The following is a 26,019-nucleotide window of genomic DNA, read 5'->3' on the forward strand; positions in this document are numbered from 1 at the left end:
AATAGAGACATTAACACATCCCTCTTATGACATTTAATGATTTGATGTGTCCCCAGGTGTGAGAATTTGACATTGGTGGTTGATACAAGGGTGGGCCATTTCAAAACATATGGCACGGGTAGGGGAAAATCTGGAACTGCTTGTCTCTTTGCACGAAATTATGCAAAAATAAATAAATAAATAAATAAATAAATAATTGGGTTTCACATTATTGTCATAATTATCAAATTCTGGTTTATGTTTGTCCTGCAATTAACACACAGTCTACTCAAGATAGTGGAAGGGAAGGATTAAAGTAGATGAAAAGCGATATTGATAAACAGTGTAGAAAGATTAATTTTAGCAGGAAGGGGGTGGGGAGAGACTTCTACTATAATTATTATGAAGCACTGTCCATGTTTTGACATTTAATTCAAAAGTCAGAGAGAGCTGAAAGTGGATCTAAAATATAATTACACAGAAACAGCTGAACATTCAGAGCATTCAATGTTTTTAATCTCTCTGTATGATAAAATTCAGTTTTCTATATATGTACAGGGTTTTTATTTTGTATCAATAAGGTTCAGCTACATATTAGCAGGTATCCAAGAACAAAGAGTGCAAGGATTGCCACTGACATGACCATGGATTTTCTGTTTTCTTTACGTAGAGTTCCTAGGAATTTCTCTGTAGAGAGAAACATGAAGAAAATGAAATAACTCAAAATCTCAATTACAAGGTCCAGAATGCAAAAAAAATTTCACATGTAGTGACCCGCAATAATTGTTACATAATTAAGTACGCTGCCAGAAAAGTAAGACTATCCCCTTTTTTTGGTAGTATTGCAAAAAATGTTGTTGTTTGTAGCACCTCCTTTGCAACTTGCAACCAAATTTGTTAAAATAAGCCAACCACGCTTCCTTTGTCTGTAAGAGAATTCAGAAATACAATGGGGTTTTGCTTATTGGTGGCCAAGTAGTTTTTAATAATATACATGCTACATATTCTCACCATGTTCTTTGATCTCTTCTTTTAATTGCTTTTGTTTGTTCACTAATTCATCCCTGCAGTAGATAAAAAATATACAAGAGAATGCTATCACTTTACTGAATGCAATTTTGTCTTAATGAGTACCGCTAAACACAAATCTCAGATAATTTTTTTTTTCAGGTAAATAACAATTGTTAAGATTACCTTTCACCATCTGACATTTTCTTTAAACGAAGACTTCTGTCAATCATGTCCAGTTCATTTTCACACCCTCTTATGTTATTTTCAACATCCTCGATCTAGCAAAAAAACATCTAACAGAAATTACTCAGTTGTCATTTCTGACATCAGCACACAGTTTGTGTGGATCATCTGTACTAAAGGCATCCATGGTCGAGTGTCGATCGATACCCTTGATCGATACCCACAATCAACCCTTGATTGACACTTGATTGATACTCGATTGACACTCCATCGACACCCCGGTTGACACTCCATTGACATCTTGGCCGACAATTGACTAATTTTCAATTGATGTATATGTTTTGGTCGACACTCGGCTGACTATCAAGCGACTGTTGATCAAGTGTCGATCAAGTGTCGATCAAGTGTCGATCAAGTGTCAACCGAGTATCGACTGGGATGTCCATCAAGTACTGATTGAGATGTTGTTCGAGGGTATTGATCAAGAGTATCAGTCGACACTCGACCAGGAATGCCTTTAGAACATGTGATTCCTGTGTGTTTTGAAAAACAAAACCAGCACCACCAGGCCTGTAATTAAATTTTTCAATGCATTGATGATGTAATTCTATGAGAGTAGGACACTTAACCAAAACTGCTAACTGTAGAATTATTATAAAACACGAAACCTCTCATTTTTATCAATGACAACAGCAACAACAGCGGCATCCTTGTCACTCTTTTTAACATGTAACTGCAGTGAACACAGGCAATGGCCTCTTCAAATAAGCACAACTTTTGAACTCATTTGATTAGCGTTTCGAACAAGCATTGCATTGTTGTTCAGGGGTGCGACACTTATTTGGGGATGGGGCATCACAGATTGGTAAGTATTGTCTTGCAGTTTTATGCTTTTTTAAATACGTTTCTATTGTATAATAGCACAATTGCAAAATGTTATCATCTCCAACATCTGAATAGACCTTAATCGCGGTTTTCGATGCTATCTTGATGGGTAGGCAAAGCGGTCAGAAATGACAGTGTTTGCGTGGGAATCTGATGGCAAATAACTTTTTTCCAAAATTGAATTTTACACAATTCTGTGGTTCCAGAAAATATCCATACCCCCATCCCCCACGGAGGGTCACGGAAATTCCAAGGGGTAGGGGTGTCTGACATAGGTAAATTTCCGAAGGGGAGGGTTTTCTTTCCAGTGGGTGTGAAATGCAATTGAATGAACACTATTGTACTTTCCCAATCAATTCAGGTAACTAAACCAACAGAAATGTTCCATCCGTCGAAATAAGCGCTCGATTCTTTGTCATATATTTTCCATTTTTCTTCCGACGTCGTACGACAGATGGGAATCCTGAGCATTGTGTTTGTTGGAAGTGAAGTTGAACAAAATGTCGATGAAGAGGTGCAGCAATACATGAACAATGATGATATTTTACAATTTGAAGATTGTGCTGGATTTAGCTTAAACACAGCTCAGATGGCAGCTTTTTCCAGCATTAATCATGCTGTCAATTAAATCAGATTTGTTCTTTGGACCGTTCTTTGTTTATTTCGTTTGATACTCGTACAAAATTATCCTCCATTTCGGACTTGCCGTAACTAGGTTATCAAATATTTTCATCGTTATCCATGTAGTTAATAATTTGCTAAGTGAGCCAAGTCGATTCAAAGCCATTTGTCTTGAACTATATGTAGCCATGGACAGCGAGGAGCGTTGGAGTGGTAGCCGAGATTTCATTCGGTCATTTATAGAACGACTGAAAAATGCATGTCTCATGTATGAAATGTATGACAAATTAAAAAAAAAAGGCACAAAATGATTTTACTATCATTTGCAAACTACAGAGACAAAGCGTATTACCTAATTGGTGTATTCCTTTGGTGAAATTAGAAACAATAAAGTACCATTTGAGAAACAGCTGTTTTGAAAAAAATGTTGTGTGACGACTTTACCGCATGTGTAAAGTAATTCAATAGATTGTTTTCACGTGACGTCATCAAATTCCAAAATCCAAAACTAAAGAGCCACGAAAATTTTTATCCTCACAAGGCATAAGGGGATCTAAACTTAAATCTGTTTACAACTTTTCAGCTCAATAGTGTGCTTGGTTTAAAAACCAGTGCCGTTTGAAGTTCAGAGTTATGTCAGTGCGTGACATACCATTCCGATCGCGTTTGTGGAGAAATATACACTTATCTAGTGAATTTTAGCCTTTTTGGGAGTTAAAGTGTTAGGAAAAGTGCTTGTGTAAATGTTTGTTGGTTCAGTTCAGATAATCAGTCACCTAGATAGCCAAAGTAAGTTCCAGATGTTTGCACTATTTTCCGGCCGCCATGTTGGTGGAGCACAGAGTTCCACCAACATGGCGGCTCCATACTGGGCTCTGTAAATTTGCGCAAAACATTTCGATGAATATCTGAAGTTTGGGAAAACGCAGAGACCCAAAAATTGGAGAAGTTTCTCCTTTACCTCAGTCTCCTATAATATTAAAATTTCTCGACTTTATCCACTGAATAGTGTTCGATTTATTTTTTCGTTGCGTGACAGTGAAAACCATCTATATGTTGTTTTGACCATGCATAAATTAAAACTTCGACTGGGTTATTTGAAAGAGCTTTATATACGTTTCGATATTCTTGACAGCATGAAAACTTCTTTTAATGAAGAAAAAGTCAGCTGCTATGCCATTTGGGAGTGAAGCGCTTCTAAGTCAGTTGTTTATTAGTTCAAACACTGGTTCAAACATTTTAACATGACATGAAGGAATGTGCCGCGTCTGCAGTCCACAGTGAAAAAGTATGTCTTCGACTACAATGTAACTATAAGCAACTGTGGCTAAATTTTATTACAATTAATAGGGAATTTCCGAGGGGTAGGGGGGGCCCAAGTAGAAAAAATCATGGAAATTCCAGGGGGTGGGGGAAGTACTGTGAAGCCCCCTGGAACGGGAAATCCTGAGGGGTGTGGGGTCATACTGGAAAAAAACCCTCCGTGTGGGGGTATGAATATTTTCTGGATCCACACATTTTGAATCAAACCATTAAAATACAAGGTAAAAGATTGTATTCACTAAGTTTGAAGGATGTAGCCTGGCTAGAAGATGCTCAGCTATTTTTCTAATTTTCCACACATTTGTCTGCAATTTTTCTCCCGTGAACTGAGTCTAGACATCCGTCTACCCAGCCAAATTTTACAGACAAATTATCAAAAATTAGAAAAATTAACTGAGCATCTTCTAGCCAAGCCGCATCCTCCAAACTTGGTGAACACAATCTTCTACATGTACCTAGCATTTTAATGTTGCAATTCACAAATTATATGCCATCGGATTCCCATACAAACATTGTAATTTCTGACCGCTTTGCCTACCTGTCATAAGCGTCGAAAACTGTGATAAGTTCTGCTCATTTGGGCTTTGCAGTTTTCTTCAAGTGAACCATGACCATTTATTCTGCATTATGCCTCAGAAATAAAGCATAATGAAGCATATTTTATCTTTTAGCTATTCATATCCCTCCACTTCATGTAGTGTTCATTAATGACAACAATTTTAAACAATTGGTTCAGGCTTAGCATGAACCTCGTGTGGGGATTTTTCAGTCAAGGCACATCCAAGGCCCCTAGTTTCTCCAGTGCTCTCCAATCTCTCAAAGTGCGTCCATAACCCGCAACAGGCACTGCTAACAGCATGTTTTATATGAATTGTAGGGATAATTAATAAAGCAACTTAACAGCTTTTATTTGCGATGATGAAATCGAATTATAATTTATGCTTCCCACAGCTAAAAAGATATTTCTCTGCTCTGTTGTCGTTTTCTTTGTCGATGCTTTTTGGGGCTAGCTATAAAATAATATTTTTTCCCACTGAACGACCGACACTTAAGGTAATTTCGGAACTAATAAAGGATTTTATTGCTTAGAACGGGCGAAAAAACTGGCTATTTTGTGACAAGCAATGTTAAATCACACAGTTAACATTAAACATTAGTTTCAAAACAATTTGTTTAAACTTACCTGACTTACAATTGTAGCCATCTTTCGCTGAAAAGAAAGAGAAAACGGAAAAGAAAGAAACAACAAGGCTACAAAAAAAAGTGGTTTAGGGCACTGGTAACTAAAGCTACTTCCACTGACCAAAAATTGTGGGCTCTTGAAGTAAGGATTCTCTGATGTCTTGATCCGTTCTTCAGTTCACTTTCAGCAAATTTACGTGGATATTCCCGGACTGTCTCATGATATTTACAATCCGGAAGACGTTCACAGAATAGAGTGATGGAACAGTTGCCTTATTGGCTGCTTTTGCTTTCAACCTGGGTTCTCGTAGTGTTTTTCCAGTGCGCCAACTGTTACCCATCAGAATGTGTTCTTCCTTTTCCGCGCAGTTATGTTGTGTACCATTTGGACGAGCAGGAATCGATTGATGTTGATGGAAAGCTGGACGACAAAGCATGGACTCGTGTTTCTTGGACAGAGGATTTTATAGGTGACCTAACTTTATGTCTGGCCAAAAAACTCTCTTTGTTTCACCAGCCACTACATGTAGTTTTCTGGCTTCTCAGTAATAACAGTAGCTGTTGTTGCAGTTGAGTCTACGGTCAAATTTTCTTTTGTTTAAAAATGCATGCAAATGACCCTTTTGCCTCATTTGTACGTCAAACCGCAGGTAACTGTAATAACGGCTATACATTACCAACAGTTTTCACTATGGAGCGGTTTTCATTTGAGTGTCGAAAAGTATTTGGTATTGCACTTACTACGCCACCCGATTGGTTTAAAACACTCGCGCCACTTTTTCATCCAGTCAGGAGTAAAACTAAACCAATCGGGATTCACTTGCATGCATTTTCCCGTGCTTTGCGTCAGCTACATGTAATTGCTTGGAGTTTTGATTGGTTCACTGGATTATCTGTGTCCTTTGTGATTGGCTAGAGTGATTACTTTGGTTTTGGTTTTACAACACTCAGTTAAAAACCCCTCTGGCATGACTACATCTCTGAAGCTAAGGTGAGGCAGGAATTGGGGAGGTGTGAAGAATTTTTTGGATGTGAGGTTGCTGATGTTTGCCAGGGTTGAGTAGTGCAGAGGAAAAGTTGGGCTGCCTCAGATTGCCCAGTGGTTAATTACCCAGCAGCATTTCTAGAATACAGTCTCAGAGTGTCCTGTCAGTGATAAACCTTACATGCATGTACTGTCTTGGAATACTTGCCCCAAATATTACTCAGTTTAAAAAGTATGTGCTACAGGCCACAGAATAGGTTAGTTTTAGGGAGGGTTATAGTCAATTTAAAAGGTTACGCATTAGTCTTTAGTGAGTATTTTGTTAAGGTTAAGGCTAGTCTATAGATGTAGTCTGCAGTTTGCAGCCTGTATTTTTTATTGACTTCCCGAGCTACCTCTGGAAGGGGGTATACTTGAATAGGATGCTATGGTTAAATTGGTAATTTGGCGATTTAATTATCTGAATGAGGATTTTTTTTTTCAATATTCTGCACAAACAGAAAATTCATGGTTGTGACTGCCACTGGCAATGCATTTTACATACTTTAAGAGCAAGCAGTTAATGACTAAGTTTAATATTTTGAATTTTCTTCCATTCACAAACTAGATATTCAGGGATCAGATTGGAAAAAGCCCCGCTTCAGAACTCATGCTAAAATGCGATGGGATGACAAATACTTGTATGTTGGAGCTTTTCTTCAGGAGACAGATGTGTGGGCCAACCAAACAAAGCATGACTCAGTGGGTAAATGTCAGCCATACCATATCATTTATGTCAGAAACTAGCCTATGTTTCAGATGGAAATTTAACCCTGTTAAAACGGATGGTACATACATGTAGTGTCTGCAACACAAGTTTGTCAGAAACACGTGCATGACTTTTGGTGAAACTGGAAGCCACTCAAACAGTAGCCTGAAGTGATTATTTCACCTAAAAACACACTGATAACCATCAGGGGTGGATCTAGGGAGGATATAGGGGATACAACCCCCCTGAGATGAAGCCTTATTCTTCATGTTCGCTTTTAAAATTTGTTTAACTCACCAGTCAGTTACGTCATTCCTTAGTGGTGTACTTCATTCTAAGAAAAATCCTGGATCCACCCCTGACCATGGATAACTTCAGCAAGGAGCAGGAAAAAGGGAGGACATAACCCAGGACCTGTCAGTGGAGTCACTCCACTGATAAACCTTAATGCTGTCTCTCATATCTTTCTATATAGTGTCCAACAACCAGAGCTTACCCCAGTTTCTGTGACATGATGGAATGGGGATGATTTGGACTTGAATTAGACCTCAACAGCTGGGAATTATTAGGATTTATTTTTGCACTCCTTCTGTCTAGAAGTATAGAGTCAAACTAAAAGAAACAAATTACAATTACTTTGAGGCTCTGTGCCGTAATTGTTGTAACTTACCTTGAGCTAATACAAACTGAAAATATGTCATAATTCTACGTACAATTCTTGTAATCCTTTCCTGTCTGTAAACCTTGCGTTTAAGTTATCATAATGATACTTTCTCTGTATGGCTTTGTGTCTCTTAATGAAATAACATTCCCTCTGCGAGATTCGAACCGTGTGATCCCTTTTATAGAGGTATGTGTCCCTAGGGACCTTACATAATCCTGCAAGGACTTCGTGTTCGTGCAAAACAGGGGAGGCAGTATCTTTACTCCCTCTGCATCTCATCTTCCGTGGCAAAAAATAAAGATGGCGGCAACTACATTTACCGATAATTCATAGAGCACAAAAACCTGCAGAAAAGTCCTAAAAATTTTAAACCTAGCACATACAATGTTGTCAATTAAGGGAAAAATTTTATTTATACAAATGAGTACAATATACTGTTATGTATCTTCATTTTGTAAATAGTTTTGTCCTGATCACCTGCACATTTCTTTCATTTCCAGTGTTTCTAGATAATGATTTTGAGGTAAGCTGATTTGTGGAATTGCAATAAAGAAAGAAGCAATAGGTTTGCTTTTCATTCCTGCAGATATTTCCCTGGCCCTCCCTAAGAAAATAACATTAAAGTATGTTAATAAAATTTCCAAAGTCAGTGAAATAAATGGTGAATAGGGCCTATTTTAAGTAGTAATGTCACCAGCACGAGTTTCTACATCTCCTTATTTTTCATCTCCCAGTATTTTTTTCCAGTTGGGCCAAAAATTTGCCAGGATGCTCCTTTCTGTGCATTCATGAAATGCGATGCACAGGTCTGGGTTCTCTTGCTATAACCAGGGCATACATGTAGGTCATGACCTAGTGGTACAGATTTTGATGAGTTCTCCTCTAAAGCCTATATTACATGTATGTCATCAAGTTTATCACCTGTATAATGTGTATATAATGTGAATATTATACCCAGATCTAGAAAAAATCCAAAATTTGCACATACATTCATGTACATGTACTAGTTAATGCCATGCTTTTGAGTGTTGTACCATGGAGTATCCCACCAATCACATGTATTTTCTGAGTATACACACGAGTCTTTAGGTGAATGTGTACATGTATACCAAAAAAAATACAAGTGACAAGTGGAATATTCCATGTTATCATATGGCTAGCTCTGTGAGCAGGCAAGATGAATCAAATCCTGTGCTGTGATTGGCTACCCGAGCGGGCAAGATGGAGCTATCTTGCCCACTCGGGACTACCTCCTAATAAATCCTTTATTGACCAAGCTTGTGCGGCCAAGATAGCTGGATATTGGCCTCATTCTTTTTTTGCGTATTTATGGACCTGGACTCCGTCTCGGTCCATAAACACGCAAAAAAAGAACTTGGCCAATATCCAGCCATCTTGACCTCACCCTTGGTCAATAACCCATACGTATACCACAAAAGAGCTTTGCATTTCTGTTTTATACCATGCCATAGAAAATACAATGGCCAACACAATCGGTGGGACATGCGTGCAGTGCATCATGGGAAGGCTGGGCATAATACTATTAAATACACAACTTACAGCTTTCCTGTATTCTGATTGGCTCTATTTTTTATGGCATGGTATAATGTGATGTATACATGTACAATGAAAGCCCAATATTTCTAGAACCTGCAAGGGAAACAATTTAATATTGTTCTGTAATAGCTTACTTGAGTTGAGATGAAATTAAACTTGCAATGAAATAATACCTCCCACAAACAGGGAGGTTGGAGAAATTGAGGGTTTAAGAGATCAGGATTCCAATCAACAGTTAGTAATAATAATTATTGTCCTTCTTGTTCTTTAATCACTTGGCAGGTATTTATGGATCCAGATGGAGATACCCACTGGTGAGATGAGGAATCGATATTTATTAATGAAATAATTTGATAATCATTAGTAAGAGTGGTTTTCAACTAAGTGTCGTAAGACCAAAACTAATTACCAGTTACTCACCAATAAGACTATTCAGCCAATCTCAAACCATAGTAAAACCAGAACCAATGAAAATAATTGCTGGATTACTTTCAACACTCAATTGAAAACTGTTCTGATGTAAATAATGAATTAAAGTAATATTAGTCATTGATCTTGGTATAAGACATAAGTAAAAGAGTTGCCTTCCTGTTTAACAGTGAAAAAAATTAATAAGGGGATTTGGTTTTACTTACTCAGGTACAAGGAATTTGAAATAAATGCCATTAACACAACCTGGGATCTTGAACTAAACAAGGTGAGTGAGTTAGCTCTTCACAGCATTTTGAAAAAGATATGAGAAATGCTAAGTACAGTACTAAATAAATGTCATCGATAAACCTTTTGCATTCCACTTGGATTTTGTATTCTTTTTATGTCAATAAGTGCTTGTGCCATCCCAGAATCGGTGCCACACATTTCAACGAAATAAAATAATTTTTTATTATAAAAATAAAATTATCAAAAAAATAAAATTATTATCATTATAATGTGCTGTCTTTAAATAAGTGCCAAACCCCTTTGAAATAACAAGGCAATGTTCACACTCTTTGAAACACTTAATCTAAGCACATCTAAGTTCGGGTGCTTATTTTATGAGACTTACACCCCCTATGCAGCTACATAAAAATAATGTGAACAAAAGATACGTGGTACACTACAAACTGTGGCTTAAGTTGTTGCTATCTTTTTGTTTTCAAAAAAAGAGGAGTTTTATGTTTTATTCAGTCAAGTTGGCCATCCTTGAAAGTCTCACATTAAACTGTTGAGAAATTTAATAAATGTGCCATTGGGTGTTTGAGTAAACGCTGAGCAAACAGTGTTTTTATTAGGGAGACTGAGTACATGTAGGAACCTAAAATTCTGTAAAAATTCTGTAAAATGCATACAAGGTTTCTCTTTCCTGCAGCCATATCTGAATGGTGGTACACCAAATAGTAGCTGGGAGATGCCAAGCATGAAGAGTGCAATTTACGTGTCGGGACCAATCAATAACGCATCTGTTCCAGGTGACTGATCATGAACTATTCAATTTGAGTTCATGAGTACTGTTAGTAAAAGTTCTGTTAAACCCTTGTAGCTTTTTTTTCTCCTAAAAGGGTGTCAAAGAGGAAAGGTGGGTGAGTAACAAAAATGAGGGGGGAAGCTTCTCACAGAGGTGCTGACAAATTCAGCAAGTACATTAAATACAAGTCTATGTATGAGGCTTTTTACTGGTCATTTTGGTTCAAAAAATTAATGTTACACAAATTAGTAGATTATAATTATTTAGAACCTAAATGTGGGGATGGATCACTTCAAAAACGTTATTAGGTACTGATAAATTTTATTAGCCATCCATCTTGAAAATGTTTTGTTGAGACTTGGGTCACCTGGTGCAGGGAGCTTGAGGTGGTTGCTGGGGCCTTGGATGGTAAATGAAACAAGGCTAAAAAAACGTAAATTTGAGCTTGTCCTTTGGACAAGCAGCTCTGAATTTTTTTCTTGCCCTGTGCCAAGTATTGAAATAATTTACTTTTTATTTGACATATTATTTGGCAGGTGACTTACTTGCCCAGCAGGAAAATTTCCCTGTCCTGCATGACTGGACGGCACTTTTTTGTGAAATAATTTATATAGTGTATTGTACATGTAGTATTTGACAGTGAAGATATCACAACAGACAACGCTATTGGACGCTAGTGTCTCTAGCATTTTCAGTCAGTCAATTTATCATCTTACACCCACCCTACTCATAAAGTTCATTGTTGCACATGTCAAGGTTTTTATTCATAAAATTAAAATTATTTGCATATTATCTAGTAAGGTTGTTTCCTACCTGAGTGTAAAATTCTGCTGTAAATATCTGCTGATTTAATTGGGTTGTTTCCATTCTTTACACTCAATGTTCAAGACAAGTACTGGACAGTAGAGCTGGCTCTTCCATTCCACAATCTTGTTGATCACAGTCCCACAGCGTCAGCGCCACCAAGGAACAAGGATCAATGGAGGATAAACTTTAGCAGGTTAGTTTACACCTCAAACCTCGGTATGAAAAACAATTTCCTGTCAAAATTCTGATGACAAATTTTATTCTGGGGAATCTACTCTCAAAGTAACAAGCTTCTGCACTGTACATCTAATCGGAAGAAGTTAAGATGAAATCCGATAGGAAATAAAGCAATTTCAATTTTTAGTGGACAAAAACCTTGTACCAGAATAATTTTAAGTATTTTACAGTCCTTTTTGCATTTTCTAAAAAGTAAAGATATTATTTTAAATATTTGCCTGAAATAACATCAGACACAATTTACCATGGGAAGGCAAGGAAATAAATATTTAAGTTCAGAGAAATTGTGCAAACAGGTAAAACTTCATCATCAGTTTCATTTCACCAATATTTCCAAGTGTTTCATGATCATATGAACTTCAAAACTTTGTTTTTGACCGTGGTGTTGTTAGGAATGATTTCTCTTGAGAAGATATTTAAGAGTCTCAGAGAAGTTTGCAATACGATGTAAATAATCTCGCTACAAAGTTTTTGTTTGCTTGTTACTCGAACTTCTATGGTGGATTTCCTATTAATCTCTGTCTAACACTGTGTGTTTATATGGAGAAGTGCTTGTTATCAGTCTTAAAGATTTCAGTATATGAGATTTGGGGCTGGGGCTTATTTCTGAACCAGAGGTTGCAAGGAGGAAGTACTTCTTACAGCTTGTCTTTATCACCATTTTGATTACATTTTTTTCACAAGACTATATAATTGGAATGAGTGGTTTAATTCTAGAGATCAATACAGTCGGCTGCAAGTAAGCTTCCTGAGTGATCTAGGGTAGGGTGGCCAAACACCAAACAGGCATTAAAAAGCAAAACAGATCAAGGGTTGAAAGTGAAGGATGATCATCGCAGTAAATTTTCCAATTTAAGCAATTGAAAAGAAGAAGCCTGAAAAAATCAGGGCTTCAACGGGATTCGAACCCCTGACCTCCGCGATGCCGGTGTGATGCTCTACCAACTGAGCTATGAAGCCACATATTGGGAGCGAGGTCAATTTATTGAGTTCATATCTTCCCGTGAAGAGTGAAATGATGTGAAGTTTATATGAAATAATTCATATATGAACTGCGGTTGTAGATGAAAGTGAAGGATGATCATCGCAGTAAATTTTCCAATTTAAGCAATTGGAAAGAAGAAGCCTGAAAAAATCAGGGCTTCAACGGGATTCGTGCTTACAAGGGTTGCAAGCAATTGAGACCTATTACAAATTACATAGTAATATGCGCCAACAGTTTTATACCAGTGATGAACTTGTAAATTTTGTCTTAGGTTTTATAATTTTATTTTACTATGCACACTGTAAAGTGCGTTTGGACATTTATGGAAAAAGCGTTATATAAATGACTATCATTATATATTGGTAAAAATTTTGTCCTGGCTGCAACCCTTCAATATTTTCAAATGATGATGATGATGATTTTTATTTTTGTTATTATTATTACAGCAATGATAATATTGTCTTTTTCTGTGTAGGGTTGAGTGGCGTGTTAGGAATGTCCATGGACATTATGAAAAGGTTGGTATATTGGATGCACGCTGTAAAATCTCCCATTTGCTGATACTCAATACCTGTGATACCTGTGACAGGGGTTAAAAGCAATGCATTATGTCTGAATACTTGTTTTCTTACGTGTTCCTAAGGCACCCAAAGACAATTGGGTAGGGTCATCACTGCGTCCGATGTTTTTTTTTTTCTGACAGGTTCCAAATGTACCTGAAGACAATTGGGTGTGGTCCTCACAAAGTGCCATTAACATGCACCTTCCAGAAAGGTACGTACATGTACATGCAATAGAATGGTGGGTAAAGCCTCTTCGATGCCTCGTATGGCTTGACAGGTCGACATTTTAATTCAGTTTCTATAGTTTGTAACGACTAGGAATGTTGCTGCTAAGCCAGGCCTGGGTAGGATTTCCGTCTATAGGGTTGCCTCCCCGTCAGCTTTTGTCTGGTTGTCCTAATAATTCACCAGCAGCAGTTTTTGATTCCTGGTTGGAAAGAGGTGCACAACGAATTTTCGTATCTCTGCCCAGTCCCACTCCAGATAATCCCACCACTTTTCCAAGTCCCAATGTTATGCAAAAATTCGTTTCAGCCGCGAAGAAAGCGCATAATTTTAAAGTAGGTTCCTTTATTCCTGTTTTTTTTTTTTTTGCTTGTACCTGTAGATGGGGATTCATTCAGTTCAGCACAGATGCAATAAATAAGACGGAGTTTGTTCCTACGCCCAACTGGCCCGTCTACTCAGGGTTGGTAATGCTTTATGATGCTGAAAAGGTACGGGTTAGGAGTTTTTCTTACTCTCCTGTCTTTCTCTAAAGGGAATGATATCATTTTGGCGGCCATAGCTAACTTCAGTCTTGGCAACTGTTTCCAACGGGCCATTTTCGATTTATTAAAATTCTAGCATGGCTTCGAGGCTTGGGGGAATAAAACAAAACAAATTTCTTACTCATCCTTCCACCTCGATGTCATTTCTTATGCTTTATTCCCCCAAGCCTCGGAGCCAAGTTAGGATTTTAATATATCGAAAATGGCCAATTGGAAAGCTTCTTTACAACTTCTATCTAGGCAAGGATAACGTTTGTTCTCTTCGCGTGCGTCAAAAATCCCGTCTGTCAGTATTAAAACTTAATACAGAATTTGCCCTTTTTCCCTAACAGTAAGGGATCACAAAGCCCAGTGGCCAACAGCGACCATTAGGTTGTCCCCGTTCTCGTAACGTGAAACGAGGAGTTATCTCACCACCCCCTCCCCTGTTGAATGAGATGGAATTCTTGTCCATGGTAGGTTGCTCTCCAGCATTCTCAGGTTGTCCCAACAATTCGGTACCCATCTATACTCTTTGGTGGAGAGAGGCACTGTGAGAGTAACGTGTGTCTTACAAGAAATTCTCCAAAAGTCAATTGATATAGCACATAATTATCAAGAACATTTCTGAAGCTTTACTTTTTGTTCTTTTTCTTCTGTACTGTAGAAATTCATGGCAGTGAATGGTTATTTCACTGCAAACCTGACTCAGCTTGAAATACCTTCTGCCTTGAGAACTGGTCAGTGTGATTATGAGCCTGCAGTGCAAGTTGAGAAGACTTACAATTTCGAGGCAACAGTCAAACCGAATGATCAGCGGCTTCGCGTTGGACATATACGAGATGACCGCCTCATTTGGTTCTCTGATAAAAACCGCTATCTTGAAATTTAGCCAAAAAGAAATTATCGTGTTATTTTGTTAGAGGCTTTAAATTATTTTTATAGTAAGTATATGACCGTATATGAACGTTCTAGGTAGGGCAGAGTCTGAATAATCTGCCTTGCAGAATCGACGGAATTCATTGCGACGTCCATTTCGGCTAAATTAAGGTGGCCGGACACAGTTTTCAAGAGCCTCTGCCTAATTCACTATTACTTTAAAGCTATTTATGCTTTGGCGCCCGTTTTTTGCAAGAGTCAAGGTTAACCACAGAAGGGTTCATTCTCACATTTTGGCTGAGGTGAGTGCTGTTGCCATGGCAACGGGGCTGGTTGAAAACAAGGCTTAAAAAATGGTTTTTGTTTATTTTAAAAAAATTCAGTCGTTAGATTTTTTTCATCATTTGCCCACTATAAACTGACATTAAATCCGTTCTGTCAACACTGTTTTAATAAAATTTTGACATAGGCGACTTTCGTAATTCGCCGTAAATCGTTTTCACTGCATGTTCTGTATTATTAAAAATTCCCTATGTTAAAATTCAGATTTTTTTGCGATAGATCATTCGCGTGGTTTCTGAATTATTTTTTTGCCAAATTTCTTGAAATTCTATCGACTGGATCGTTAGAAATCGGCAAGTTTCTGCAAAAGCAATCGGTCTCAATTTTTCGAGCAACTGCGCATGCACTGCATTTAACTGGGTTCTTTCGGTAACAAAGAAAAAGCTGAGAATTGCTGGGTTCTTTGCGTCGTTAACTTTTTTAACATAGCTTTGTAATATAAGACTAAAGGCATCAATGCACTCCGTTCAATAAGGGAGAAAAATAGCGCATATAGTGCGGGTGTTGAGTAAATAAAATGATCGCTCTATTGAAGGCATGTTTTTTTCAATCCTTGTGCGCGCGCTGAATTGCATCAGCAAAAGCGCGCGCGAAAACTGTGTTCGGCCACCTTAAAGGGAAAAAGTAGATTTATTGTGCGCAACGGCGAACAATTCAAAGCACTATATAGCTTAGTATTACTGGATGCGGCGTGGGGCCTGTAACGCCAGGTCATAGGTGTTAGGTTGTTTCATGTAATTTTACAAGTGGTTTTTGAGTGTAAAACACTCGATTTCGACTATTTCGAATTCCTTTTTTTCGGCTAACGCATAACTTAACGCTCGTTAACGCGGCTGAAACTGTTTATGTCACCTCTGGCTCTACGTATAGTTTAGCGCGGAGTAGTGACTGACTTCACCTTCTTCGGTTTTGCTAGACTTCTGGTTAGATAATTCTAGTATTGTCCCTTAACTCTTTTTTTACTCGCCCACAAAAACGCTTAAGACCCTGACAATCCGCTGTTTACGATTTTCTCATAGCTGTATATCATCCACTTGGTGTGATGAAAAAAGTTTAAGAAGTACCACAAGAGGCAAAACGCAACCGGAGTTACAGTCGACAGATAATTTACAGTAAGATACTTAACAAACCAGTTACTAGCACTCTAAATATTACTTCACAAATAAATGATTGTTACTGGGGAGGTACGTGAGATCAAAGCAAGGTAATCCATTGCTGGTTCGGTCAAACGGCAAATTATAAGGAAAGAAGAAATAGGTTATTTTGACAATGTTTAAAAATAGCGATAATTATAATAATACAAAGTAAATTCGTAAACAAGGGTTTACTGAATACCGTGGAATTCCGAAAGTAACTTCTCCCCCCTTCCCCGAAACTAACGGCTTCCTGAAAGTTACGTTAATTTTTTAACGTCCTATTGAGCCACGAAAGTAACGGTTCCCCCTAAAGTAACGGCTTTCCCGAAAGTAGCGGCCCTTTGAAGAATTAAGTAACTAAAAGAGAAACTCTAGCTCTGAGCTTAAGCGCAATGCGGATGGAACAGCCTGACTGCAGGACTGAACAACTTGAGGAGTTATTTTTGATTTTATTTCGAACTTAAACTGAGTATTTTTGAAACTGATTTATAAGCTGTACTTGTCTGGCAGCAGAGTCAAATGATACAGTGTAATTAGTTACATTGTGATACTGACTGCGGCCGCACTAAGAGAGTTAACTGGGGTTATTTTTTAGAAACCTGGTTAAAAGTTCTAAACAACTTAACTCGGTTAAAGGTTGGTTATGATAAAATAACGGGGTTATATTTTATGAGCGGCCGCACTGAAATGGGTTATGAAGTGGGTTAAACTCAATTGACGTCATGAGATAAACCAACAAAATGGCAGACTTCGAGGACCCTGTTGTTATATTCTCGATTCTTTTTCTTTGTTTTCCTTTCCTTTCCCTCCACTCACGGCTAAGGAAGTCCCTCTTCCTTCTAATGCACACTACGCAAATTTCTAAGGCAGTTCTCGGTTAAAGGTTGGTTGTAATAAAATAACGGGGTTATATTTGTTTTTATGGGGAAAGTTGCCCTAATCTCCGAGTCACCATTACCAAACGTTCATATAAAAAGAGTTTGGTTCCTGCTGACCGAGCCAAAAACCTGTCTCCCCGCATCGCGCATGCCCTTTATGCCCCGACTTGTACCCATGAAGGTTGACTCGCCCCCAGGGTCCCTTGTCTTCAAAGCGGTGACACTCGGTGACACTCCATCTAGGGTCACCCCGCTATTTATAAACAATGCATGAAAAAGTATCCAGCGCATGGTCGGGGGCTCGGTATGGAGGATGAACCTCCTACTAGGGACAATCTTCCTTCATATAAGCTGCAGGGTTTTTTTTTCGGATTAAATCGGTTACACCGGAATACCCCCCTTGTCATTTTCCAAGTCTCCTGTAACCACAGCTAAGTCATTGCCAGCGTGATTAGTTTGTTTAATTCTTCGTCACACCTGAGGATATGTCAGCTTTGCAGTCAATTTACACAAAAAATAGACCTCTGTTATGACCGTTAAGTTCCACGATATGCAAGAATGTCTACAGAAATTCGTCAAAAGCGTGTGTTTTTCGAATGGTCAAACTTTTAACTAAAACAAGCACAAGTGCATTTGCGTTTCTTATAGGCACGTCAAAGCGAGGACATTTTAGTTGTGTTTAATGTAAGCGCCGTTTTTTGCCGTGACTCGCCCTGTGAGTGTGCGCTTGACGCCTCAGTTTGCGGTATCCCTGTGGATACAGCTCCAACACGTCATCAATCACGTGAATAACTCCATTCGTTGTCGGTAGATCGAGGTCGATAATGCGCATGCCATTGACATACACTCGTCCGTTCCAGCCATAGCGTACTTTAAGGACGCCACGAGCCGTGGAAAACACGGAGAAGTGGTTGCTGAACAGCGACCAGTAACTGAATTTGCAGTGAATACCGCACGTGTACAGCGTCCCGTTTACCAAATGATGCTGAAGAACTTCTGTCAGCTCTTCAGGGTGAGCGAGAAGACCTTCCATTGATCCAGGAGACCTGAGTTCGAGTTTGGCAAAAGCCCAGTTCGTTGGCGCGAACAGGGTTAACGAGGCGGCTGGGTTCTTGAGGACTGGCGCGAGCGTGGTGACGTTTATGGCCTCCATGAGTGTTAGGAAGCGAGGATCAGAGTTGATGACGTCGTAGATTGTCTTGGTTGGTGGTAGCAGCACTTTGTGAATAACATGGATGACTCCATTGCAGGCTTCAATATTGGCTTTAGTTAAGCATGCGCCGTTGACGGAGTGTACCTTCAAACAAAAGACCAGTTCAAATTACCGTACGTTACAAGGCTTCCAATACTTTATATTTTAAAGGGCGAGGAAAATGAAGGCGCTAGTTACACTCGTGCTTATGGAAAGCTTTTTAAAAAAGTTTCGATCTTTGTGGTAACAATGGTTAAGTAATGAAATAGTTTTGAAGTGCTTTAGTTACCGAGCTTAGGAATATATACCTAGACCGACGTTCGCGCTTTCTGATTGGTTGTGAAGTCGTTTTACTAAACGGGCAAGACGATTCAAATCTTGCGCTGTGATTGGCTATTCGAGCGGGCAAGATGGCACTATATAAAATTCCCCCAAATTGGCCTGGTTCTTTTTTTGCGAGTTTATGAGAACACAAACAAACATATAAAACACGCAAAAAAGGAACTTGGCCAATATCTAGCCATCTTGACCTCAAGCTTGGTCAATAACCCATATTTATTATATGGCTAACTCTGTGAGTAGTGAAAATGAAACAAGTACTGTGCTGTGATTGGCTAACCGAGCGGGTAAGGTGGAGCTGTCTTGCCCGTTAGGGATTACGCGCTGTGTCCCGCAAAATTTCCCCGAAGCCGAAGCAGAGGCCATATAAAAAAAGAACTTGGCCACTATCCAGCCATCTTGACCGAACAAGCTTGGTCGATAACCCATATATAATATAATATAATATATAATACATATATGAACCCTCGCGTGTAGGCCGGGATGACATATTGAACTTTCGGCGAAGATTCTCTTTAACGTGCAGTTTCGAGGGTTAACGCGCGCCAATCTTTATTTCTTCAATATATAACGACGAGGTTTTTTAACAGACAAAAGAGCTACTGGCAAACTACTAACGAATTTCCTAAAAAATTACAACTCATGCCATGATGACCATCTTTTGATATGGACAGCTTAATCCTCACCATACCTTGCCATATCTGAATGAATTAAGACGGAGTTTGTCGGGCTCGTTGAGAGAATTCACCAGCGAATCCTTCCCAAATTCGTACGTCCACTTCCTCTCAGGAAGTATGTGGTAAGCGAGCAGCCCCTTGAGTTTGGCGGGATCTTCAAGTAGGGACTGCTTGGTTGACTCGGGTAAAGCCTCGAAAGCTTTGTCAGTTGGAGCAAACAGCGTAAACGGCCCCTGTTCCTCCTTTAAAGTGGTAGAAAGGCCGGTGGCGTCCAGGTACTTAATGAGTGTTGTGAGGTTCAGAACTTTGACCACTTCCAAGAGATTCATTGCTAAAAGAAAGATGGTTAAAACCACGCTTGAGGTCGCAGCAAATAAGAATCTGATAATGGCGTCTTGATTTATAACTACATTCTCTCAAAGAGTATTTTAGATAATGCGATCTGTTTCCTTTTCTCGCGTTGAAGCCCTTCCAATCCACGTCCACACCCATACAAATTATTTCGAACGCTTTTACTGCAGAGTTGCAGAATTTCAAACCAAGCAAAGAACAATGGACGTCACGCAAAATTACATTTCCATTTCACATTTTCTTTACTTGGAGAAAGGTATTGCGTGACAATTAATGGACTGCAGTGGGGTCAGTCCCATTCGTAGCCATTGACTGAGAGGTCACGCAACACTCCTTCCCTTAAACACATCGAGTCATGGAGATTACAATTTGAGGGTACTATGCAAACTGATTTCTTCTGAGAATATTTTTTTACCTGAAACAGGCATCAATACTTTGTTAATAGTATGAATGATTCCATTATTGGCACTGACGTCAGCATCCGTCACCATGGCGTCGTTTACTTCGATCTGTCCTTCGCCACCTAGTTTAATATCGACGAAATGTCCTTCCACAGTGGTGTAGCGACCGTTGTCCAGCGCGGCTGTGTAAATTGGCTTGGGCAGCATGTGATACTTGACAAATTTCTGCAATAGTAATCAATGTGGAACAGTTTTCAGTCTAATAAACTAGTTGGAAAATCAAATAGAAGCGAAAATTCGTTAACTACAGTTATTTGCTTTGCCACTTTCATCACGTAAGATGATTCGGACACATCGAGACTGGTCAGTGAAATCCAGACGACGGTAGTCCAGTCCGGGGCAAGTTGTTCGGGAATGGCGTAGCGAAGTAGGTGGTTGGGGAGTAGGAAGGTGCTCCCTTGAATCTTCAGGAGAGGTGTGTGGGGCTATTCTCTGCTCTTGCAACTTTAACTTGTTGCAGGACACGTGAAGCATCTAGTTTTCCACCCTTTTTATGATTCTACTCTCATTCCAGACCTGAAATGCATCGACAAGTCTTTATAGCGTGTTATGAAATAGGTCTGGTGATTTTTTTGTTCTCAGCCTAACTCTCTTTTATCGTCAAATGATGTAATGGGCCAATACGGTCCTGTTCTCGATTACTAACCCCTGTTCGGGAAAGGAGCCCGCGCTCCTCCCCAGCGCTAACTCAGGGAGGAAAGTAGACCAGACTCCAGTGAACTGCGGACATTGAGCCTAATAGGTCCTATATTGCCTTTAAAATGATGTTTTATTTACCAAAAGAGTCAGAATCAATATCGTTCTTTCCACTAGACCTGTACAACGTACCTCAACACATTCGTCATTGGAAAGAAGGTTTTCCAGTCTCTCGCGGTCCATCATTTCAAAAGCCTGATCGGTGGGTGCGAACAAGGTCATGTTGGTGAAGTTCATTGCGGAATTCTCGATCATTTGTGAAAAGATACTGAAGTTTGGATCGCTCTTTAGAATATCTCCAATGTTACCGACGGCTGGTTTCAGCACTCTGTCAATAACGTGAATGATTCCATTACTTGCCCCTTGGTTTGAGACAACAATTTCTCCTCCTTGTATCACGATTGTCTGTCAAAAGAGTGAAAGGATAAGTATAGCTTCCGAACACGCCATAAAAACGCGAAGGAACGGGAGAACGAAGTCAAGAGGCGCAGGGGATCGATGCAACGACAGGGGAACAAAATAAACGGGGATGTAATAAACAGGGAAAGCGAAGCAGCGATAAAACGTGTGAACGTTAAGTCCAGTCACAAGCATGTCACCTATTCTAGGTGATATGCCTCTGGTCCAGTCTCTGGACTCTCTCTTCTCCGCTCGCTCTTTTAAGAGATGGAAAACATGAACCGTGTTACTATCGAGTTTTTGAAACACAGGGAGCCTGTTTTCTATTTCTTTTAGAAAATTCTGCGGCGACTCTTCTCTCGCCTGGGTTCAACACCTATATTGAGCAGGGAAGAGAGAGTTCAGGGACTGGACTAGGGAAGGGGAGAATGAGTGAAGGAGGGGGCGAAGGAAAGACGGTACGAGAGAACCAAGAAACAAGGGCTCTTGGCAACAAGCAACGGCACTGGATGGTAGGGAAACCAAGGGAGGGGAAAAAAAGGAAGCGGGGGCCAGATACACGAGGGAGCCTGGCAACGAGGGAATAATGAGCTATAATAGAAGACAGTACGAGTTCAAGAATTGTTGTGTTACCTCTCCGTCTTCCGCCACATTGATGCGCAGTTCTTGCGAGCCGTCTAGTGTTATTATCTTTCTGTTGTCTTTCATTGTTTCAGTGACAATCTTTCCAGCCGCCAAATGCAACAGAAGCGTTTCGCGAAGTATCTCCTTGTTGTTAGCAAGCTCTTCTAAAGTTTCTTTTGGCAAGGCAGAGAACGCTTGGTCTGATGGTACAAATGCCGTGTAACGCGTGTCAGCGTCCAGCTCAGACGAAAGACCAGAAGCCTTCATTAGTTTTGTAAATTCACCCAGGTCAAGAGACTCTGCCACCTCCATTATTTTCTTATTTGAAGTGTAAAGTTCTGAAAAAGAAATGGCACCCAAAGATCACAAAATGATGCAGCGTTGCCGAGAGGTTAGGGGGCTGGACTTGTAATCCGGAAGTCCCGGGATCAAATCCTCCTCCCTGCCGCTAGATGGATTTGTGTTCGGCGGTCCTCAGCGAATTCAACTGCGCTACGTCTTGCAAATAGCCAACTAGTCAACCTTCAACCAGTTGGGACTTTTAACAAGTTTTCAGTTCTTCTTACAATAATATTATTTGTTTCTTGATACCATAGCATGACACATAACCTGGGTTATTTATTTAGAATAAATTTGGAAACTTGTTTTCAAAATTTACGATGTGCGCACTTGACTATGAATATCTGTCGGTAGAGCCTTAAACTGCATTCTGTCCAGTGCTTCATTTGTTTCACGCAGAAAAGTGAAACATGCGAAACACGAGACGTCTGCATGCAGGCTTGGCTAAAATAACGTAAAATAGGCATCTAAAGTCCTTCACGATATGAAACAGATGTACTAAACAAACTTCACAGCCACTAAAACAAACACTACTCAATATTACGAGCCTTCTCAATCGCGCACTGTGATTCGTTCCAGCCCAATCGCACGGTACCGATATGGTCATACCTTTTGGGCATCCGGGACTTCCTTCCACTTGGGTATATCCGGGACAGCACCGATATTCTGTCAAATAATGCTGTTCGGTCCTGCGCAATAAAAGAGAAACAGTCACAGACTCGTAAGCTTCCAGGAAGTCATCATTCTGGCGGTTTAGGAATGTAATTAACGTACCTACACTGAAGTCTCCGCTTCCCGGGTATCTTCCTGCATTTTCGAAATATTCCTATGGGAATCCGATGTGTACAAACATTTGGCCTAAAGATGAAGAAGGAGATGATAAAATTAAAATAAGCTGCTATGACAAAGACTAGAACACAGTCGAACCTCTCCACAACGGCCACCTTGGGGACAGAGGAAGGTGGTCATTGCAGAGAGGTGGCCGTTAAGGGGAGGTAAGGGTCTAATATGACACGTGCTTTTGGGCTGCAACATTGTCATTCAAATGCTTATTTTAGCATATATAAATCAAAATGTATCAATAAAACAGAAACTTTATAGAAACAGAGACCAATGACGCGCCGTACGGATCAAGTTTTGTGACCTTTTACAATACAAAATGGGGTTTTGTATACACCATTCGTCAGTCGTTGATTAACTGGCCGTTGTGGAGAGGTTATTGTCGCAGTTTGGACGAGTTTTAGTGGCCGTTGCTGTTGTGGAGAGGTGGCCGTGGTAGAGAGATTAAAATAAGAGTGAATGTATGGACTGTCCCTCGGGCCAAAAATAGTGGCCAGCGGTGGCCTCCGTTATTGGAGGTTCGACTGTACTTATCATGATATGGATAGTAACTGCGTAGCGCCACCATAATAAAGTAAGTTCAAAATGTTAGTGGCGGTGATGATATTGAAAAGTCCATAAGTTTCAGGGCTGCTGCCACTTAGTCAGTGATAAGCGCCTGTGATCTTTTAAAATGTGCCTACAGAAAGAATATGTAGCCTGTCCCAGGCGCTCAGCTAAGACGTTGGTTTTCTAGAGTAGCAGCGCAGTAAGGAAACTTTATTGTGTAGAGATTAAAGAAACAGAACAACTGAACAAACTACTAGCAGTAAAGAGCATGTCGATCGCACGCGTAATACGTGAAACGTGAAGCGTGAAAGGTGAAGCATGAGGCATGAAGAGTGAAGCGTGAGGGGTCACTTGGTTCACTCGACGAACGTGGAGTCAGCTTGCGTTCGCTAAACTATTCTCGGTCAGAAAAATTTCCCCTACCCCCCTCAGAAAAGAGGTAATAAAACAGAGGTTCATCGCTTGTGAATTTCACTTACTGGCTGCAAATGTTTAGTTGATGATTATCTTTATTCTCTTTATCCGTCTGTTCGACTGTTGAATTAGAAAGCAGATCTAGATCGCAAACATACAGTGAAAACAATTAAACCGTGAACACTTGACATTTTTGGTGGATTTTTTTGCGGATGACTATTCAATGAGAACTCTTCATAAAAACCGAAGGATTAGCAATTTTATAATTAAAAACGCTAATCCTTTTACTTATAAGAAGATCCCTTATTGGGTAACAGTAAAGAAAAAAATGCAGTAAAAAATTCATGGTTTAAATGAAGTTGTCGAAATGACACTTCACTTTTAAACCTCCCTTCCTGTAGACTTTCATCGTGTTCGACAGCTGATACGCCTATCACGTATTTCTGCTCCGTGGGAGTTGAAAAGTAATTCCGTTTCAGCGACAAAGTGTCATCTAATATTCAAATATATCATTTAATATAATCAAAGTAAATAGCTTTTCTAACTTCCGATAGTGCATGAGTTTCTTCCTTTACTTGCTCGATACATATATTTTTGTGGCTCAGTTCAAAACATTTTCTTTTTTCTAGTTTTTGCGTGCAAGAAAGGTTATTGAGTATTCAGCACTCTCTTCAAAAATAAAAGTATAATGGAACATCCCAAAACAAGATTGTCATGGCCTCAGGAAATCACGGAACAGAAACCTTCCATTGTTTCAGTTACTATCCTTCTGGTAGCCTGAAAGGTGAGTCCAGCATCTTCCGCCCTCAGCGACCTATAAATCCCCGGACCGGCATCTCCCGCCCTCAGCGGCCTATAAATCCCCGGGCCGGCATCTCCCGCCCTCAGCGGCCTATAAATCCCTGGGCCGGCATCCTCCGCCCTCAGCGACCTATAAATCCCCGGGCCGGCATCTTCCGCCCTCAGCGGCTCATAAATCCCCGGGCCGGCATCCTCCGCCCTCAGCGGCTTATAAATCCCCGCGCGAAAGACGACGAGAAATAAGGCTGAGGGCGGGAGATGATTGACATTTTAGGCTATCCTTCCGGTCTTTCAATACGGAGTTAATCACATCCCGGGGAAAAATGACCTTCAAGAGAGCTTTCTGCTCCGTGCGAGTCGAAAAGTAATTTCGTTTCAGCAACAAAGTGTCATCTAATATTCAGTGATCTTTCCTGAGGCTTCAATGGTAAATTTAATTTTGAAGAAAACCCTGAGATTTTATACAAATCGGACAAAAGAAGTTAATATGATGTCATTATGAACCATTATCTGTGTATGCCGAAGCACTAGATGTTTCGTCACTGGAGAATTCAGGCAATCGTTGAAATGTCATCATAATATTTCTCAAAATAAACATTTAAGAGCGAAACATGCGTTTATTATCATCACGACTCGAATTTATAAAGATAAAATCAAGATCCTCCCGATTCGATTACCTTGAACGCGTTCTCAGACATAAACAATCCTAAGTTCGAAGAAATTCGAAGAATCGTAAGAAATGAGACGAGAAACGAGGCAAAACAGATACGTGAAAGAACGAACCGAGCTTCAGATATAATACGCGTGACACTGGGACAGGATTGTCCGAATATTGCCACGACTTTTTCTATGCCAATTCTTTCGCTGGGCCGAGCAGTGTTTTCTTCCCCACGAATGCATAGCATAACTTTATTATATACCTACCCTTCACCACTCGGTAAAATCTCTGGTTTGCTCTGTTGTGGCTGTAGAACTCCTTCGCTTTGACCAATTTCAAGTTTCTGCCACCAGTCTTCCCAGTATTCTCGCCACTTATAAGGACTCCACCAATCCGATGATGAGCTAAGCCCTAACGAGGAACTGAGAATGAGCAAATAAAACAACAATAACTTCGCCATTTGGATTACTTTCTACGTGTCTTTGTAGAAAGTTAAGGTCAGGAGTGAATGGCGGAAACTC

The 26,019-nt window shown here is 39.8% G+C and overlaps 3 protein-coding genes across 3 annotated transcripts; 1 reads left to right on the plus strand and 2 right to left on the minus strand.

The window, feature by feature from the left end:
- Positions 1 to 473: 473 nt before the first annotated feature.
- On the minus strand, positions 474 to 5,312 carry LOC110043140 (coiled-coil domain-containing protein 167-like). The gene is made up of 4 exons (XM_020748564.2): positions 5,186 to 5,312; positions 1,174 to 1,268; positions 991 to 1,043; positions 474 to 666 (listed from the first exon to the last, which is right to left on the minus strand). The coding sequence occupies exons 1-4, from the start codon at positions 5,204 to 5,206 to the stop codon at positions 563 to 565; spliced, it is 273 nt and encodes a 90-aa protein (XP_020604223.1). The 5' UTR covers positions 5,207 to 5,312; the 3' UTR covers positions 474 to 562.
- A 131-nt stretch (positions 5,313 to 5,443) lies between these two features.
- LOC110043272 (uncharacterized) lies at positions 5,444 to 17,026 on the plus strand. The gene is made up of 11 exons (XM_089291376.1): positions 5,444 to 5,654; positions 6,777 to 6,914; positions 8,082 to 8,104; positions 9,421 to 9,452; positions 9,778 to 9,835; positions 10,487 to 10,586; positions 11,471 to 11,582; positions 13,087 to 13,129; positions 13,315 to 13,385; positions 13,782 to 13,890; positions 14,591 to 17,026. The coding sequence occupies exons 1-11, from the start codon at positions 5,444 to 5,446 to the stop codon at positions 14,813 to 14,815; spliced, it is 1,122 nt and encodes a 373-aa protein (XP_089147502.1). The 3' UTR covers positions 14,816 to 17,026.
- Positions 17,027 to 17,597: 571 nt separating this feature from the next.
- On the minus strand, positions 17,598 to 26,019 carry LOC110043139 (transforming growth factor-beta-induced protein ig-h3-like). The gene is made up of 8 exons (XM_020748562.2): positions 25,765 to 26,019; positions 23,011 to 23,094; positions 22,846 to 22,925; positions 21,907 to 22,235; positions 21,007 to 21,279; positions 20,133 to 20,343; positions 19,381 to 19,697; positions 17,598 to 18,455 (listed from the first exon to the last, which is right to left on the minus strand). Exons 1-8 carry the CDS (start codon positions 25,956 to 25,958, stop codon positions 17,838 to 17,840), a joined length of 2,106 nt encoding a protein of 701 aa, XP_020604221.2. The 5' UTR covers positions 25,959 to 26,019; the 3' UTR covers positions 17,598 to 17,837.

This window comes from Orbicella faveolata, unplaced genomic scaffold (genome assembly GCF_042242905.1).
Source record: "Orbicella faveolata isolate gen_17 unplaced genomic scaffold, um_ofav_v1 contig_24, whole genome shotgun sequence".
In the NCBI taxonomy this organism is placed as follows: Eukaryota; Metazoa; Cnidaria; class Anthozoa; order Scleractinia; family Merulinidae; genus Orbicella; species Orbicella faveolata.